Source organism: Haemorhous mexicanus, chromosome 1 (assembly GCF_027477595.1).
Source record: "Haemorhous mexicanus isolate bHaeMex1 chromosome 1, bHaeMex1.pri, whole genome shotgun sequence".
Taxonomy (NCBI): Eukaryota; Metazoa; Chordata; class Aves; order Passeriformes; family Fringillidae; genus Haemorhous; species Haemorhous mexicanus.
This window is the reverse complement of record NC_082341.1, coordinates 121,851,306-121,871,367: the sequence shown is the minus strand read 5'-3', so window position 1 is coordinate 121,871,367 and position 20,062 is coordinate 121,851,306. Positions and strand designations below refer to the sequence as shown.

Below are 20,062 nucleotides of genomic sequence, written 5' to 3'. Positions count from 1 at the left end.
ATGGCAGTTTTAATGAACCCAGTATGTGTAAGTTTAAGCTGTCTGAAGGAAGAGGAAAAACATGGGCTTCAGAGAGATGAATTATTCTTGAGATTTGCATTGTAAGACAGCATTATTTCTAAATGGGTATTCATACCAACAAAATTCATTTAAATTTGCTATTTCTCATCACCAACTAAAAGTAAAACTGCAAAGGATATGGTTAAAGGCCTTGAAGATTAAAGCTAAAGAAGGTCAAGAATTCACCACAAAAGTGTAGTTCTCCTTTTCTTTGAAGTATGAACCAGCATTACATGCTAATTTTGTAGATTCAATTTTTAAAAAAACACGAGGATTGATTTTTTTCTGGATCGTTCAATGGATTTAAAAGGCAACTGTTTTCCAAAAAAAGCTGCAAAATATTTCATTGTTGATGTGTTTTTCAGAAATATGAGCAATTCTTTATTTACTGTCTGAATTACACTTGAGCCAGATAAAATGATACTCTACAGAATTCATTAACATCTTAACAGCTGAAAAGAACAATGGATAGGTTTTTAACCTCCTTATATGATTTATATCTTACATCATAAATCATATAAGGTGGAGTTATGCAGATTTTATGCTGACAATTTTTGCTTCTTTGTTATAGATCTGTAATATTCTTTGCCCTGAAATTCCTTTGGAAAAAGGGGAAATAAATTTCCTAGTGAACATACATCAGAAAAAAAAAAGTTATTGCTTAAAACTGATTTTTGAAGTTGTCTCTGAAAGCTGCTTGATGAACTGTTTGCCTGAGTAACCATATTTTTTGGTATTTCCAATACTAAGTTTTAAAACAACTCAAGGGAAAAATTAAAGGACAGAAGTGCAAAGAGATTTCAGATACTTGTAATAGCATACAGAGTTAACACAGTTGAAGCAATTTCATTTGATGTGTGCATCTTTGATGCAACAGTGAATTTAAATAGATCAACAACATCTTCTGCTCCATCATGCTTTTGATACATTTGCCATGGCTCTTAAGAAAGAACATAAGCCAATAAATTTGGAAGTATTTGAGAAGAATGCATCAAACATGTGAAAATACATACACTTCTCTAAACAATTCAAAATAAGGCTTTAAAAATTCTGCATTTGAGACATAGTCTTTTTCAGCTGTGGAAGCAAAGTATGAACATGCCTTACCACAGGTGAGATCAGTCATAGATTCTGCTAGATTCACTGAAGCTGTAATTTCACTGTAGCGAGCTCATATATCCTTTGGTCTGCTTCTGAATTTGATACTCAAATTTAAGTTTTGAAGGAGTTGTAGGGTACATATTCTATCAACATGGGGAAAGCAAAAGGCAATTCCTAATTCATTTTGCAATAAAGAGTGTAAATAAATGTGTCAGAATAAATACAAATGTTTGTGGGTGTGTTTTGACCTGTGTATTGCTTTCAAAGTAAGGCTTGGTATACAAATAGTCCATAGGCAAAATTTTGCATTTCTTCTGTGTTAATAAAACAGATTGCTTCATCTGCTTTTGAAAGCAGGAATTATGAATTCTACAAATATTAATAAAAAATCTGTATTAATGTGTGTTTAGGTGCAAATTTTCTCATACTTCTCCTTTCAAATAGTTTGTAGGTAACAAGATTAAATTGTAATTCTAGTTTGCTTTCCCATAAAGCAGAATCCATATTCTAACAATTGCACAGTTTGCCTGGTAAGAAAATAGTTGGTTTTAAGACTAACGGATTATTACGAGTTCTAATAATGGTTTTGTTATTCTTTCTAGTCTGAAGATGACTTAGCTGAGAAAATGAGGAGCAATGAGATGCTGCAACAAGCTATCAACACCTATGATGAGGTGCTTAGTCTGCCAAACGTCCCTTCAGACCTGATAAAACTGAGCTTGAAGCGAGAAGCAGACAGGCAGCAGTTCCTTGGTAAGTTTAGAGGATGGTATAAAAGTTACAGGAGTTGTCTGAGGGAGGATTTCAAGACATCACTAAGGATTTTAAGGTGACAATTCCATTGAATTTTTGGTTGGACTTTTCTTAGTATCTTAAATGAAAACCGTTTTTACATTATTGAATTTTTTCTAGGGTACTAGTGTCTATAATTTAGGGTAATAGTGCCTGTAGAAAGCTGCAGCAGATGCTATAAGAACCTATGATGATAGATAGTCAAGAACTTTTATTGCCAGACAAAGAAGAAACTTTTTTTACTGCAGTTTAAGAAAATCAAGAGGAAATTACTGGCATTAGCAGAGTAAACAGACTCAGAATAATTTTTCAGAAAACATAAAGAAGAATGGAGCTGAACACAGGGAGAACAGCCCCAAGACTGAGGTTTAGATTCTAGTTTTAGATCTCAATTCTGTGTTGTATGAGAGGGGATCATTAGAATATGAGGCAAAATCAGGAGCTCTGTTCCTATGGGTTGGATTTTTAATATCAAGTTGTTTTGCTCTTGCTTTTCTTTAGCAAGACCTCGTTTAGGAAGCCAAGGAACACACTTAATTTTAAGCACATAAAGCATGATAATCTTCGTAAAAGGAGTAGAAATATTACTTAACACTAGAAATCAATTAAATTTACTTAATTAAGATGTAGTTTATTAACATTTGTTTACTTCATTTTGACCAGTACTTTTCTATCTGTGTATGATAGAGTAACCAAAGCTTAAATAATGTTATTTCTGCACTGTGAAGGGTCCTCCACAAGAGGCTGCCATAGCACTGTGTGATTGCAGTGATTCTCTGAGCTATTCCTGCTACACCCACAGTGACAGCCAGGCTGCTGAATGTGCTCCTGTCTGCACAGGATTTTCCAGGTTCTCCTTCTTGATTGCCAGTGAAAGTGGGCCACTTGCCTTTGATTTGTGTTTCCTTAGATGTTGTGTAAACATCTTGCAACTGTTTCTTACATCTGCCCTGGTAATTAAGTCTTGTTCAATCAAATCAGGTCGCATGAGGGGCTCTCTGGTTACTCTACAGAAATTAGTTCAGCTGTTTCCCAGTGAGACTTCATTCAAGAATGACCTTGGTGTTGGTTACCTCTTGATAGGAGATAACAGCAATGCTAAGAAAGTATATGAAGAGGTGAGTTTCCATTCCAGCCAAGGAAAATTACTATTTGCATTTGTATGTTCATTTGAAAGATTGATTGATTATAACTTTTTTAGTTGTTAAACATGTCACATGTGAGATTTTTGAAGAGTTAATACAAATATATTTTTTTCCTGCAGTTATCTTCTAATTTTGATTTATATTTTCTGATACTGTCATGCTAAATTTTTCCTCATTGACAGAGGAATGCAGGTTATTTCATATGCTTAATAATAAAAAATCTTCTATCTTCTGGTAATCAAGTCTGGGATATATTGACAACACATTTAGATGTGTTATATATAAAAGGTAATGCATAATGCATACTATAAAAAAATTATAACCAATCTTCAAGGGAAGCAGAAGTAAGCCAGTTTCTTTACAGGAACAACATTTCTAACCATGTAATCAAGTAGATCAGTTCTCACAAAGCTATTTTACCTTAGTTTCTCATCTTTTTATAAGCAGCTTAAAATCTGTTTTTCTTTCATGATGTTTGTAGAGTGGACAATTCATTGGATTTATATTTCTGTCTTATACTGTGGGTATCTGGCTGGGGAAACTTCACTGCCAGGAAAGGCCGCTCTGCTCCTGTGATCTAGAAACCCTGTTAACATCTGGAAACTGTCTGACAGATGTGGAGTCTGACATCATTGGTAGAGCACAAATCATCACACCTGACCAGGAATGGTCCTGTTGATGTTGGCACACTCGTGGTGCTTGTGTGGGACAGGCTTGCTAATTTTCTGGTTGTGGAGGCTGGAAAGGGAGCAGCAGGATTAGTGCCACCTCCTGAGAATAAAGGCTTAATTTTCCATCCCTCACATCTGGGAGGCTGAAGAGATTCTCATCTCTGATAGCTTCTCAGAGAGAAGGAGGATGTTCAACCACATGGTTGGAGTAGAAGCCAAACACTAGGAATACCATTTTTTTTTCTCAAGCTCCTCTGGTAGTCTCAGATGTTGCCAGAATAATGTTTGCTTTGCTACTCTGGCTACTTTTTAGGTTCTTTCATAAAACATTTCTGTCCGATAATTTTTGGCTTGCTGTCAAAATTTCTCAGAGGATTGGAAATATTGGCTTTTAAAGGTAGAATTTATTAAACAAACCTTCTACTCAAGCTGCAAGGAATTTGAGAAAACAAAAACATACTCTTTTTGGGCAAGATTTTCCCGTACAATTATTCAGTGTTTTGTTGCAAACAACATAACATAATTGTTAGAAGTTCTCAATAATCACAGGGATTTTTATACATGGAAGAAGGTCATGAATTTGCTGTATAATTACTTTGATACTGAGTTTTATATACTTCAGAAGAAATCTATAGGGCTCTGATGAAGAACAGATATGCAACTAGTGTGCTTTTAACATATTGTTTTCCATTCTTCTTTATCCAGTGTCATTACTCTGTTTTGCAGTTCACTAACACTGAAATAGAATAGAGCATAGTGATGTTCTGTCATTGTAAAAGGAGGACAAATAATTTTTTTTTTAAAGATTAGGATTCATTTTTTTTTTTTTTAAATCATGGTGGGTTTGTCTGTATTTTAGGTATTACTCAGGCTGAATTCCAACACAATAATGTTTTTTGTTGTTGTTGTTGTAATTCAGGATAAGTTTGTAAATTCAGGATTTTAAGAAAGAATACCCAAAGAAACAGGGAGAATCTCATGTGTACCTGCTTTGGTTCTTGGTTCTACTGAAGGCTTCTTGGATGATTTTGGGCAGATTGCTTAGGGGATGCATGGCCTGCTCTGGAGTGCTTTGCTCAGCTGTTGCAAGGCATATTTATAAAGTGCTTGGTTTTAAGCTCCTATCATAGGTGCTCAGGTTCTCTGCATGGTAGAGAAGGGAGCAAAATGAATAGTGGCTCTGAGGGCCTCAAGAAGATGTCTTGCTCTTCCCATGGTTTTTAAAAAAGCTGGAAAACTTCTGCAGTGTGACTAAGTCTTCTGCAGTGTGACTAAGTCCTTCTCACTTGTGTAATCTTTTCATACAAAAATGTTAATAGAGCACAGACAAGAGCATGAACTCATTGCTGCAAAGTAGACCTCCAATATTTATGAATCCTGTGTTCTGTTTCCCAATGTAAGGATGTTCATACATTTTATTCGTGTTCTTTAATGCAGAAAGGACAGGCATCTTAGACTTCAGTACACATCCTCAGGAGTGCATACCCCTTATTCAACTTAAAGTCTCAGCTTTTTGTTGATCTCCCTCTAGCCTGATTCATGGTTGTCTCAATTCCTGTGTATGTGGTACTTGTTTCTGCTGCTCAGGAAAATTCCCAAGTAGTTAAACACTATGCAGAGGAACTTAAACTCCTAGTTTCCCATTTCCTGGGAAGCTGCTAGATTCATGGGCAAAATCTTTACTTCCTGCTGTAGCATTTCAATCTCTATTCAGTGTTACTGATCTGTGTTAAGCATGCACTGAGCACATGCAGCCAGATGAACCCTGCACAGGTGCTGTTCCCTATATGGGATCACAGTACATGCCATTTCAGACCAGGCTAACCCGAGCTTGCATCCTCTCCAAGGAACTGAATAGAAGCCCAGGGAATCCTAGTAGATGAAAACTTTCTGCTATGCTTTGCATTTAATAGCCAGTTTACTTATTTGCCAGTCAATTCTTTTTTTTTTTGCCAAATTTGTTACATCTTTGCAGCTTATATTGAAAGTCTTTAATATATGTTTCTTCTTTTAGCTACAGAAGCAATGTGCATAAACACTGAACTTCAGACCAAGAGTTTTTTGCTTCCAACTGTAGTGTGGTATAGTATAACTTGCCCAAAATACACTTTTCTAGTTTGTGTTTGCCAGAATTTTTTGCTGAACCACAGATGGGAAATGGTGTCCAGCTGGAGAGGATCTCAGTCTTGCCTCTAATATTAAATCATTTTCTTTTGAATTCACTTAGGGACATGGAAACATAATGTTAAGGATAATCCTACTAGAATTCTGTGCTATTTCTATTTTCAAAGATAACGTAACTTTAAAAGTAGTCCTGGCTCAAACATCCACAGATTTAAAAAAAAAAACACAGCAAAAGAGAACTTTTTAAGACTGGTTACTCAGCTAATAGCTCTTTTTCTGCCTCCATGCTGAGGCATGTGTGCATGGTTCAGTGCAGCATTACAGAGACAGGCATAAGCCAGCTCTGATTGAGCTATCTCAGGTACCAAAACCAGAATATCCACATTAACACAGTACTCTGCCATGGCTAATTAGTCTCTGATAGCCCCAGAGGTTAATTTCTATATTCATGATTAATATTTAATGGGCTATGAGCAGTTTAGTAAAACTTATTTCTAAACATAATTAATATTGCACGCAGCAACAGCAACAGAGTAATACAATTTACATTAAATACTTCCAGTGTAATTTCTGCTGATTGTATCTCTTTGCTTCTCTTTAGGGGCTCTGAATGTAGATCATTCCTTAATGCAACTCGGCATAGTTTAAATGAACCGTAATACAGAAAATTCTATTCTGTCTTAATTAATCAGATAGCTTTATCCTATAGTTAAAGAAACTGTAGCAAAATTATGTGGCTAATAAATATTTCTGTCAGTCATTTCATTTCACCCTGCAGGTACAGGTTCTTTCATCAAAATAATTATACACAGAATCCTGAAGTCAAAAGCCATGAGATGCAGAAGGTGGTAGTGTAGTCTTATACTAGGGATCAAGCTCATCCTTACTGTGGTGCTTTTTCCTAATAATGTCTCATACTATGGACTTCCAATAGATTCTAAAATTGTTTGTTCCTTCATAAAAAGTGTTTTCTGTGAAAAGAAGTAAAATATTGCTATTTTTAACTCATAATATTTTGTACCTTCATGGCTGTGATTTTTGGTTTTGCTTGGATGTAGTTGGTGTGTTTAAGATTTGAGAAAAGAGAGAAATTGGTCCAGAAAACTTCTTATGATTTTGCTTGTAATTATTTTGATTGAAAATTGATGTCAGACAGTGACTGGAAAAGGCAGAGAGAAATAACTATAATGTATGCAGGCATTTTATCCACGGCATAAGTTTAGTAGCTTCAAAAATGGATTTAGGCAAGAGAAATTGCTCATCTGTCTGTTGTTTTGTATTTAGCAGCTGTCTAGACATTCAGTGCATATCAGCCTCTCTAATTCCACTGCCTGCCAGGCTCCTGTGATGATCCTCACAGGCTCACGGTCTATCCTGATGAAACTGTCCACCCTTATTTTAAGGAAAGAAGAGATGTAAAACCAGATTAACTTAACCATGTAATTGATATTGCATAGGGCTACAAATGATGTTGAATATGTACATCATAGAAATGCAGAGCTGAAAAGTAGATCAAGACATTGTCTCGAATTTTTGCTCTTGGCTGAGGAAGACAAATGCACTTAAATTATCTGACTGGTGTGGGGGGTGCATGTTCCAGAATTCAGGTTGGCAGCTTCACACATCCTTCCCCTGAAACACTTCCCCATACCCTGATCCTTTCCTACAGCTGTGCCTTTAGTCACAAATCCCTCTCTTCTACAGTGTGCATGAAATATCCATCTCCAGACATTTGCCCATGAGTTTCCCTTTTCTGCAAAATTAAGCCAGTTTGTAAACTCACATATGATCTGAATCTTGTTGAGGGTACAAAGTCTTTTAGCTGAATTTAGCATGCTTGGTCTTGGTCAAAGAGTGCAGCACACAACTACGCAAGAATAATTTATCCATCAGCTTCTAGTGTGAAAGCACATTGAGTCACTACTGCAGTAGACTTTTTATTACCTTCTTTGTCATGGCCAGAAAAGTGCACACTGTTCCAGAGAGTGCTCCAGTTCACCACTGTGCTGAGAGTGCTCTTGGTGTTCCAGGATTTGCACATCCCATCTCACGATGCTGGCATTACATTGCAGCTTCTTTCTGAATTGTAGTCATTATGCTTCACTTACTTTCTCTTGCAAAAACTAGTTTGCTAACATTGGAAATCTAATTTAAAACTATTTCAGGTATGTTTCTGCTGCAGATTTTTTCAAGAGTAGCTGCTTTCCTTCTGATTAGTCCAAACTGGAATAAGTAACTTAAGTGTTGATAGTAGGTTTAATTCTGTAATGAAGCATGCTATAACTCAAGAGAGAAATGTAGAAAAGGACAAGTGAAAAATAAAGCAATTTCTGTTGAAATAAGTTTACTTCTGAGACTTCAAAGTTTAGTTTTTCTGGAGAAAGCACAGAAGTGAATGAGGAAAAGAAAGCACAGACAAGCCAAGGGTTTACCTGAGAATCAGTAATGGAAGAAAATACCATTGCATTACTAAATAGTACTACGTACACAGGTTTGTTAATTTGCATAGATTCATGCAGATGTATTTAATCAATTTTCTCTCAAACAGGTTCTAAGTCTGGCTCCAAATGATGGCTTTGCCAAAGTACATTATGGCTTCATCCTGAAGGCAGAAAACAAGATAGCAGAGAGCATACCTTATCTACAGGTACTTTTTCACTCACACTAAATGTTTTACCAGCAAACAGTAGAATTGGAAGGGATAAAATGTGTCAGACTAGAAGTGTGCTAATTACAAATCACTGCTTAAGCTATTTGTTGGAGTTATACTGGTGTATCACTACTTATGAACTGGAACAAACTTGTGCATTGAAAATCATCAATTCTTAAACATCAAGTATTTGTTTTATTAATGTTTAACCCAAAGTACAGAGCTCTGAGTCTCAAATTCTTTGAGGTTGGTAGTATGCTGCAAATCTAAGGTTCTTGAAAGATCCAGAGAAGGCTTATGTATACTTCTGAAGGTTTGGGAAGAAATACTACAATGTAAAACCTTGGTCCAGCTCTATAAAATGCTTGTGTATATGTTTATAGGGTCAGGGGCAAGTATCCATCTCTGAATATTCCTCTGTCTTGGAGGGATTGAAGGGAGAGGCTGGGGGATTTGGAAAACTGGTAAAGTTCTCAATGACTTTCTACTGACATATTGTATTTATTCAGCTGAAGTTCCAGGTTACCATGGTGGTTACATTTTTTTACCTAGTTTCATAGCCTGTCTCTTGCATAGGATTGACAGACTATTTACAGCAGTCAAATGAACTCTTTCAGAAGTCCTGTAAGTTTTCTTATACCTTTCATTTTTATTTATTTATGTAATTTAAGGAAGGACTGGAGTCTGGTGATCCTGGCACAGATGATGGACGTTTTTATTTTCATCTGGGCGATGCATTACAGAGAATGGGAGACAAAGAGGTACATGTTTAACATGTTCTTACTTTAAAATCTAAATCTGTGAATGGCTGCAGAACTCAGAAAAGCATTTAATGATGGGCTTAATGTTGAAAACAAGAGTAGTCCAATTGCAACAACAATCCAGCATGCGTGTGTAGAAGTCAAGATGAACAGCAGCAAAAAATCTGTTGTAGGCATTACAATGCAATCTCTTAGCATCCCTTGCTTTAGATTTAACTGAAAATGTTGAAGCTGTCATAGGGCAGCTTGAAACAAGGAACTAAAAGTTTACAGAAATTTTAAATGTTTTTAGAAGCTGTGTTCTGCTTTTATCACTTACAACACAGATTTTAATGAGAGCTAAAAGAATCAGTTACATGTATGTTACTGTATAGAATTTCTTGTATAACACTGTTTCATAAATCTTCCTTTATTTCCAAGGAAAAAGCACCAATGAGTATGAGATAAAAGAGGATCATGAGAGGACTAAATGTGTGGGCTGAGTTAGGAAATTTTTTCAATAACTAAATTAGTAAATCAATCAGGAAAACAGAAATTTGTACTATGTATCTGTTGAGTGGCCAACAAAAACAAACATATGATGCTGGAAGCCCTGAGAGTTTCTCTTTTGTTTATTTGAAATCAAATTATACTTAAAAGTGAAATTTAAGTGTATGACTTTCCACTACGGTCATGGAAGGGGGGAGCAAAGGACCTTTTTTGAAGACTATGATTAGTCATGTACTTTAATATGGGCATGAATTTAGAAACAACAGCAAAAAATGAAATCCAATTCCTAGGTGTGAAATGTGAAGAGAATAAGCATTAAAAATCCGAGTAGAAATAGCCATTAAAATCACTGCTTTTTAATTACTTACTTAGTAATGTAAGTAATAATACCTTAAAAAATGTAAAATTAATACCTAAAATCTGTAAATATATTAATACCTAATTATTAATAATTAATACCTGAAACTGTAAATTTAATATTAATATCAATACCTAAAAAACTGTAAAAAATGCTGACCCCTTTAGTGCTGTGGCCCAGTCAGTAGGTGCTTCTCCAGTATGAACTGTAGACAAGTGGGCTGTGGTGAAGCTACTGTATGTGATCTTTCTCAAGTCTAGTTCAACAGTTTACCTTTTTTTTAATAATTCATGGAACTTTTATTACAATACTTTATACATCCAGTAGATCTAGAATGTAATATCTGAATTTTAAGCTAGATTGCCTTCCCTCGATACTCTTCCAATGACTTTTTTTAAAATTTTTCATTTATTAGTGAGAATTAGTTTACTTCATTTTACTTAGAAACACATGCACACACAGAATCTGCTTTCATACTCCACATGATTCTGTCTCCATCTCTCAAATCTGTACATTTTCATGGCACATTCTGGGTTGAGTTGCTGAGCCTAGAACATCCTATTGCCATTTGTTTGAATAAAGACACCATGCAGGTGTAATTAATGTACAGCATCTCTAACCCCAGGATAATTATGTGTTAATATTTATGGAGTTAATGGCCAAATCTGCTGTAGAAAAAGTTTAATTAATGACAAATGAACTTCTTGGGACAGAGGAGACTTCTGCATTTATCAGTGGAAAGTCCATTGTTCAGCTAAATTTTTCTCACTGACCTTGCTAGACTTGCTGAATTTCAAGATTTAATCAAGGAAACAGATCAATATTTAAGTTAGATGGGAAATTGCTATCACTGAAGGTTTGTTGAAGGGAGATATTAATCTATTAGAGCTAAATTAGGAATTATGAATGTGGCCTTGGGAAATCTGAGGGGAACAGTATTGAGTATGCCCTTCCAACTGTAATTTGATAAAATGCCATATTGGCTTAAGAAAAGAGAAATTAAAACCGTGGAAGTTGTTACACAACAAAGCACTCTTCCCACAGAATGTGTGCATCAAACAAACTGGGTGCATCTCAAACAATTTCTGTCCTGGAAAGGAGAGCTACACTGTTGTAGCTGTCCATGTTCCCCTGCCAAGACCTGCATGAGAAAATAAATTTTTCACTGAGTCTTGGGAATGGAAAGGATGAGTGAGGCAGCCTGACCCTATTCAATCCTGATAAAGGCAATTTCCTTTAGTACAGTTCTTCTAATAAACAAAAATTAATTTATTACACATCGTAATAATAGCTGATGTATCAAAGAGCAGCAACATTCATACTCATCACTCAGGGGCTGAAACAAATAATTCCCCTTATCATTTGGGTTAACTCCTGCAATTGAGTGCAGGCAGTCAGCATGAACCATCACTTGATATCTCACTGGTATTTTAACTTTGGGGAACAAATGTTATAAATCTTAATGCTTCCATTAAGAAGAAAGTTAAGAAAGTTAACCAAGACAACATCAACATTTAAAGATATGCTGTGTATTATCTTTGTGTGTTATCTTATAATTTTTTTGACCCATGCACAGTTTTACTGAGCTTCTCTGTGCAGAAAAAGATGACAGGTTATATAGAATCTGCTGTTATTCTGTTAATCCACACTATTTTTTGTACTTCAGATAAATACTGTAGGGCAACAATGTATTACAGGCTTTGCTCCATACTTTGGGAGAGTTATAAAGATCAGAGTACCACATTTTTCAAAAACCTGAAGAGAGTTTGCAGACTCTCAAAGAGGACTTGGGCCAGTTTCTGTCCAAGACAGGGATTGCTGCCTGCCTCAGTCCCTCTGCTCTGGAATGACTGTTATCATATTTCCCTACTTAGCTGTCCTGGGTGTTTTTTAGTTTGTGGTTGGGATTTTTGGGGTTTTTTTGTTGTTTTTTTTTGGGGGGTGGGGGTATTTTTTTGGTTATTGGAGGATTTAAAAAAAATTATGTTGTCTGAAATATTGCAGCTGTAGCAGCAATGCTGGGCAGGAAGGAGGCAGCTCTGTGTAACTTTCTCTGCTTGTGGTTTCTCACAGTACTACAAATGCTGGATCTTTTTTTTTCCAAGGATCTCATTTTCTTTGCTGCTATGCAGGGGTAAAACAAGTTGTGTAAAGGGAGAGTAAAGACAAGAAAAGTTCCAGTATTAACTTCAGCAGTTTTCTGTCATGTGATCAATTAGGGTATAGTGAAAAATATTTGAAGAAACTCAAGTGCATTTAAGTATTAAATAATTAACACTTCAAGTCATCGTTGTTTTCATCATCACAGCATCTCCACTGGCAGCAGAAGACAGTCATCTTTCACTTGTAGGTAGAGGATTGAAACAGAGAAAATGAAATTGAATAAGATGAGAAACAATTGGATATTCCAAGTCCAAGGACAGGGCATGAATTACCAGCCCATATTTGATGTGAATGGTTGTGAGAAGATTATTGTGTTTTGTTAATGTTGGACTGGACTCTCTTGGCCAACTGATCAATTTTATTATTTGGGTTTTTTGTTTATGTTTTTTTTTTTTTTCCTTAAAGTATTCATTAGTACATTTTATTAAAAGAATAACCCCAACATCCAAAGAGACAGTCTGCTGTCTTGCCAGGAAGTGTTGCTGTTTTCCTGTAGGAGCTTGGCTGATCTGAATTGGGTTGTTTACAACTACAATGTTTCAGGCATACAAGTGGTACGAACTTGGATACCAACGAGGTCACTTTGCATCAGTTTGGCAGCGCTCCCTCTACAATGTCAAGGGACTGAAAGCTCAGCCTTGGTGGACAGCAAGGGAAACGGGCTATACAGAACTGGTGAAGGTAAGGCTTCAGTATACTTTTGTTTCTATTAAAATTACGGCTAAAATTTCAGTTATTAAGCAGAGAAAATGCTAATCAATGAGGTTAGAACTACTGACTGTGAATTCCAGACAGCACTGTCAGACTGAGCACAAGAATTAAATAAGATACCATAAAATACTCTTAGACATTTTCAAATTTGAGAATGGGGACAGGATGGCTGAAATTATTAATAAATACAAAATTTGCATGGTAGACAAATGTAACATCTCAAGTGGAAAATGACAGCACAATTTGGTAGTGTCTGGAATACCCATTGTGAATTTTTAATTAGTCAGGAAAGGCTGTGCTTTTGAGCCCTTGTGTAATATTTAGTGACTTTAGAAGCTTTTAATTGCATGAGAGAAACAAGTGTAGATTCCCAGTGATGGATTTAACAAAAGATAATAATGCAGAATTTAAATTCTTTAAAAGGCTTTTTATTTATTTAATACAAGGCAAGTTGTGTTATTGTTCGTAACAATAGCTTTTATTTCCAAAATCACATTGATTTTTATTAATTTTCTACCCTTCTAATAATATTTCCTAAAATACTAGGAAGAGCCTTTTTTCCTGTATGTTTCAATTATTGGTGTGTGGTTTAGAGAAACCATTATGGATAAATGATTTAAACCTAGAAATGTATTTTTTTAAGGAACAAATTCCTTCAGAGTGGTTGTTTCTTTATACTTAGTTACATAGCATGTTTTGATAAAATACTATGGAAGGATGGTTATTAAAAAAAAAGTAATTTAAAAAGGAAGATTGCTTATTATTATGGTTTTGATGGCAACAAAAATAAGGCTAGAAATTTAGATTAAAGTGTGATTCTCCAATGTGATCTCAGCCACACCAAAAAGCAGTGAGCTTTATGGGCTAGCACATAAAATGTGCTAAAATTGAACTAATTCATGAGGTATGTGGGGAATGGCTGCTTCTTGCCATAAAAGATATGGAGAAACTGGGACCTTCTTAATATGTTTCTGTCAAACAAAGAGGAAGTATGAATATTATTTGATTCGTGTTTTAGAGCTACACACAGTGATGTTTTAAAGTTCCTTACATGTAAACCTTTCAAATTCCTATGTCTCAGAAGGTAATGATCCATTCACCCTTGGCATGAGTCAGCTTTGAAGGGTGAAAGAATTCACTTGATGTTGTGAAATGGCCAGAGCTTCACCTTGAAGGTTTTTTTTTTCAGATTATTCAGGCCATATATGGAGGCCTTGGTTTGGATCAGCATCTTGAGTGGCTTCTAGAAGAGCTGCTCAGAAAACCAGCAAGGATAAAAATTCACCCCTGACCTCCACAGTACAACTGTCTCTCTGGAATTCAATAATACCTTTTCATTCCAATCATTTGGTGGTACATGTTTATTGGCAATATATCAGTGAATCTAGATTAAATTGTGACTGGTAATTTACTTGCACAGGTATCATAATTTGGGAGCAGTAAGATCTTTAAGACAACACTCACAGGTTAAAGTATAAAGCCAAAATGTAGTTATGTGCATCAGGACAAATATTTGTATTGTTGGGGTTTTTTTGTAACTCAAGAAAGTGCTTGAAGTTTTGGAAGAAAGGGGGTTTAATACTAATTACATAGAATGCTGCAAGCAAGACTAGAGGTAGTATTCTTCAGGAAGCAACAAAATATTATTGATGACATTAGCTTTCTAATTTCTGAAGTACTCAAACTCCTGTACATGTTTTAGTTAAAAAAATTATTTCCCCTTCTCACAAAGCAGAAACCAATCAATAGTTAGTTCCTACTGCTTCATTTCATTATATTTCTCTTCTGTCTGTGTGGGAAATGCTTCCAAATCACCCTGGTACAATTCAATATGGATACATACTGTATACACTGATATATACTGTACACACTGATATATTCTGTATGCAGCACTGGAGGCCCTGACCCTCTCTCTGAGTTTCACTGCTTCTTAAAAGGGAATGAACTATATTTATACCAATAACTTGGTATCTTAGTAATGCTAACTGAGCATTTATCTGGGCCTGTGGCAGTAGTAAGGCTGAACTCTCTTTGGTTCATTCCATTAACCAGCACAGCTGTGGTCAGTGACATCTTACAGCACAGACCTGGCTTGTTTTTCATATGAAAGGTCATCTAGTTTCTTGGGCCTAGAGATGGAGATGTGAATTTTGACACTGCCTTGCTTCTTCCACAGAAAGTCTAAAGAGAAAATTGTCTTTTTACAGTATTATCAGTTTAATAACTTCCTTCTGAGGGGCATTCAGCTTAACTAGCTGTAAGCATACAGACTGAGACACACTGTCCATGCTAGTGGCACTGTTTGCAAGTGAAAGAAAAGGGCATTTCCACGGGATGTTTCATTTTTACAATGCTAAATAACTGTCTAAGCATGGCATGTCTCCTTTTCTGGTGTTAACTGTCCTACTGCTTTACTTAAAAAATGGGTCCTGATGCTTAACTTCCTGGTGGGTAGGGTTAAAAAAAGACAATCTCATACTTTATCTCTTTTAATATTACCTGCTTGCCTGGATGTCTTAAGGATGAGGGTTTTGGATTGGGTAGGTTTTTTTGGGGGAGGAGGCAGGGAAGACTGAGAATATCTCAGTAGCACTTATCAGGACATTGTAGATCTTAATTAGTGGAACTGTGCTGAAGGGAAGTGGAGTTTTGAATCTCTCTACAGCTCACTGAGGCTTAATGTTTTTTCTTTGAAAGAATAGGGAGAGGCACCTGATTTCTCAGGGAGAAGAAAATACAAACCTTTATATTAGGAAGGGTGTGGTGAGTGACTTATGTAGAGATCTTCTACTAATGTTTCTGATTTACAGGCAGTTAAGGCCTTTGGATCTGGGAATTCAAGAAATTGTCTTCCTCTTTTGACCTCAGTTGAAAGGAAACCTTACTTTCTTCTTTGAAAACCCACCCTTTTCCCTTGGAATGATTAGCTTTCCTCAGCCAGTCTTACTGAGTCATTGCATCTTTCTCCAATACCTTCTGTAGAACCTCATTTATAGCATTATTCTACTCTGGCCCTCATTTAAAAAAATAATAAAAGCGATACAATTGTGCTGGATCCTAGAGACTTTCCACTGGTCTGAAATTAATATGTAGGCAATGACTTAATTAACTTTGTCCTTTCTGCATGTTGTGTCCTTTGACATTTGGAAAGGACCCAGACGATGCTTTGCCAATAATTTACTACAATTTACTGATTGATTAAAGTAGATCTTGTATTGTTGCTTTTCTCTGATGGCTTAGATTTTATTATATAAATTTTCTAGTGCATCAAGAAAAGTGCAGAAAGACAATGAAAGTATTGGCAACAGCACATATCTTTATAGTTTTCCATAGGTTGACAGCTGGGCCTTAATGGTTTTGGTAATAATAGCTAAACATTCATAGGCAAGGGAGAAATTAAATTGAAATGTGTATTTAAAGTGTGGTTGGATGCATTAAGGGGAGCCTTGTGTTGAAAAGAGCAAAGATGATGCATACAAGTGCTGAGGTTTAAGCTCTGTGAGTGATTGGATGGGTGCAAGGAATCTATTTTGAACAGTTTGAAACACTGCCCCTTGCTTGGAGGTTATCAGCATTGCCCAGTGGAGATGTGGTAACTGATTGTGAATGCTTTCCTCTTCTGTTTCAATAACAAAGTGAAGTACATTAAACTCTTCACCACGATTTTATTTTATAGTTCAGTGAATTAAAATGGATGTGTGGTCAGTAGTTATGCCTCACATGAGGGGTAGCCACCTCTTAATCTCTTCCTGTGTCATTTATAACCACACATTGAAAGGGTTTGACAGCACAGAGTAAAGATACTTTCAATGGAATAGTCTCACATAAAAACCTCCAATATTAAACAATCCCTATTTAAATAAAATCTACATTATTGCCAGATGTACAGCAACTGTAAACTTCAACTGTTATTAGAAACTGTATTTAAAAAGCCATATGGAGGTTTATGGGAATCAGCTGCTAGCAAACAAGTACATATGCTCCCATTGCTTGTTGCCTCCTGATTTTTCAGTTGTAATCAGGATACTGCACCAAATATAATGTTAATTTTTTGCTCTAACCTGGAGCTTGAATCCTTGCATATCATGGAGCCATAAGTACATTTAACTTTTTTTCCTGCAGATACCAACTCTTAGATCAGGAGCTGTTAAGTCCAAATCCTGGACTTAAACGTGCTTGAATGGTTTTTTGTGTTCTTACTGTTCAAGATATCCCTGAGAGTCTGTAGTATCAGGGAGACCAAGGCTGGGTGGTGTTTGAACTCCCCACTTTATTTCTCCCTAGGAGTTGTCTGTTAGTCATTATAAAGCACTGTCAGTGTGTTTTACAGATGGGGGTCTATGTTTTCAGGACAGAAACCCTATTGATATCTGACCAATTCATGTCTAAAACCATTGAGGATTTTGCTCAAAATTGATGAGATATATTCAAATAAATTTGTATCTAACATGTTGGGGAGGGGGCCTTTAAACACAAGGACAAGCACTCACCTTTATAGGTTAACCTTCACCATGTGGCACTTGAGAGAGAGAGTAGAGGTGACAGAGCAGCTGTTGCCTACAATGCCTTGGACCACCAGTGTTCTTCATGTGTCATCTTGTCTGCATGGATGAAGGCTCCCTCTTACCTTTTTCAGCTGAGGAAGTAGGAGGAGTTTGAGGAAGCACAGAAGAACTTGGAATGTCTTTCAAAGTTTTCCAGTTTTGTTACTCTATATCACTTTAAATTGAGGCTGGTGTGAGTGTAGGTTATTCATTTCTTTTTCTTCAGCCAGTGTAAAACCAGGTACCCAAGCTGGCATTTCCTTTTGTAGATAGGGTAGTGCTAAATAAGTAGCAGCACTGTTCTCATATACATCTCTGATTAGGTGGAAATTTTCAGTCTTTTTTTGTACCCTACATTTTGGATAAGTCAGTTTTCCAAAGATATTCTAAAAAAAAACCCAAACAACTCCAAAACAAGTCTTTGCAATTTTGCTTAATGCTAGCTGTTAAATGAGTGTTATAGACACCATCAATGAGGGAGAATAACGTGAATATACTAGGAAAAATAAGTGTTCTTTCCCATTTTTTGATAGGTGAGAGAAAAAAACCAATTTGTTATGATAGAGATTACTGTAATAACAGAAGTTAAAGCTGTATTTTCATACATTTTAACCTAGCTAAAATTGTTATAGTGTGAGAAAGTGGCTGTATTATAGACAACGTGTTCTAGGCAAAGTTTGCTTTTTGAGCCTTTTATGATCTAGCAATACAAACCAATTTTGTCAGATCAACTTTTCCTTTAAGTAAAAAAACTCAAGTGGAAAATGTAACTGTTTATTTTACATGAGGATGGCTAATAAACATATGAAGTTTTAAGACTAAAAGGGGGCACTTATATCACCTAGCACCTATATCACCTTTTACTCATCATATAAGGAGGTAGTGTGGGAACATACCCTAGCTTATTTCAGTGTGAAATGGATTGAAAATGTCTTACAGAAATGCATTGTTCAAGAGCACAAGGGAAAAATGAAAACTATTCACCCAAAATAAGGTTTAGTGAGAAAAGTAAGCTGCTGGGAAATTGAAGTTACTTTTATCCAGATCCATTGTTATACTGTGGGTTTTCCATTTATGTTGCTATAACATTAAAATTACTTATTATTGGTAGAATAAAAGGTTTTCTAAGCTATCTGATTTCTCTAAATATAATGTACTAAGGCAGCAGAGAACAGAAAATTTGATTCTGCTATTTTGTGAGTTTGTACATATGAAGTGTTAGGCAGCTCACACATTCTCAATCTTTGTGTCCATAATTGATCACCTGGCATTTCAAGTTGTATATGACTTTTGCAATAGCGTCAACACATGCAAGTGAATCTCAGCAAGCCTTTTTGAAGGTCTCAATCATAAACTTCAACTCAAATGGTGTGTTTAAATTTGGCCTCTTTGGCCTGTAATATTCTGCCAACACCTGGAGTTCCAGGTTATGTAAGTGGTTTTCCAGTTGCAGGAAAGATTCCAGGGTCACATGCACAGCATTTAGGAAGATCAATACATTTAGCTTGCAATACAAAATGATCACTTAAAGAGCCTTTAGGCTCATCAAAAAGCAAGTCAAAGTGAGGCCTGGTCTGCAAAGAGGCTGGCTATTGTTGAAAACTTACAATCCCAATGTAATTGAATCTGAAGACTGGTGTGAAAGTTATTTTTCCTGCCTTAACATGTCAGAAGGAAATAGAATTTAAAGCAACTTGATAATAATGACAAACACTTTCTTTTATTGCTTTTAAATATATTAAAAAAGCGAATAATGGCCGGAAAAAATAAAAATGGTGCTAAAGCCAAACACAGTAATTTCTCAGTGCAGTGACATGGCTCTCACAACAGTCCTTAGAGAAAAACTGGAAGCTCATTCGGGACGAGGGTCTTGCTGTGATGGATAAAAAACGAAGCCTCTTCCTGCCTGAAGATGAGAACCTACGGGAAAAAGGAGACTGGAGCCAGTTTACCTTATGGCAACAAGGTAAAACATTCTGTATTTCTTCTCTTACCTCAATTTTATGATCTCAGATTAACATAATGTAAAAAGGAGTAGCAACACAGCTTTTTCTAAAGCTGTTTTTGTAGTCAGTATGTACAGAGGAAGGGACTAGATCAAACAGTGTTCAGGACCCCTGTGACAATGAGCAGGAGTTCTTTATTCTAAACCTTGTTGTCCCCAAATACCTCTAAGGGTCCCTTGAGTATGGTAACTGTTCAATGAGTGTACTCCTCTTCTAGCAAGGCTGCCAACCCTTTACCTGGTAATGCATAGTACAGGTAAGATGGGGACCCTCAATTCTGGGTTGCCAGCTTGGGGAGCTCTGTCATTCAGAAATGGTATGAGCAAAAGTATATGACTTTAATATGCTTGTGCACTGGGAGGCCCAACTCTTGGAATGACCTTAAATTCTTATAAAACTCCACATATGAAAGAGTACTGTAAAATAAAATATTAAAGGCAAATTTATATCAAAATATAATCTGGTGTTGAAATTTTATGATACTGGG

At 36.0% G+C, this 20,062-nt stretch overlaps 1 protein-coding gene across 8 annotated transcripts in view; it reads left to right on the top strand.

Annotated features, from left to right (window-relative positions):
- The window catches only part of ASPH (aspartate beta-hydroxylase), a 112,121-nt gene that overhangs the window by 76,741 nt on the left and 15,318 nt on the right, over positions 1–20,062 (top strand). For 7 of the 8 annotated variants that reach the window (XM_059861103.1, XM_059861130.1, XM_059861115.1 and 4 more), the window contains 6 exons: positions 1,764–1,914; positions 2,935–3,071; positions 8,442–8,540; positions 9,215–9,304; positions 12,858–12,995; positions 19,400–19,535. In XM_059861103.1, the coding sequence (XP_059717086.1) occupies positions 1,764–1,914; positions 2,935–3,071; positions 8,442–8,540; positions 9,215–9,304; positions 12,858–12,995; positions 19,400–19,535 (751 nt within the window). Of the gene's footprint in view, positions 1–1,763; positions 1,915–2,934; positions 3,072–8,441; positions 8,541–9,214; positions 9,305–12,857; positions 12,996–14,214; positions 19,536–20,062 lie in introns of those variants that run through there. The other variant, XM_059861136.1, reaches the window with a different exon arrangement.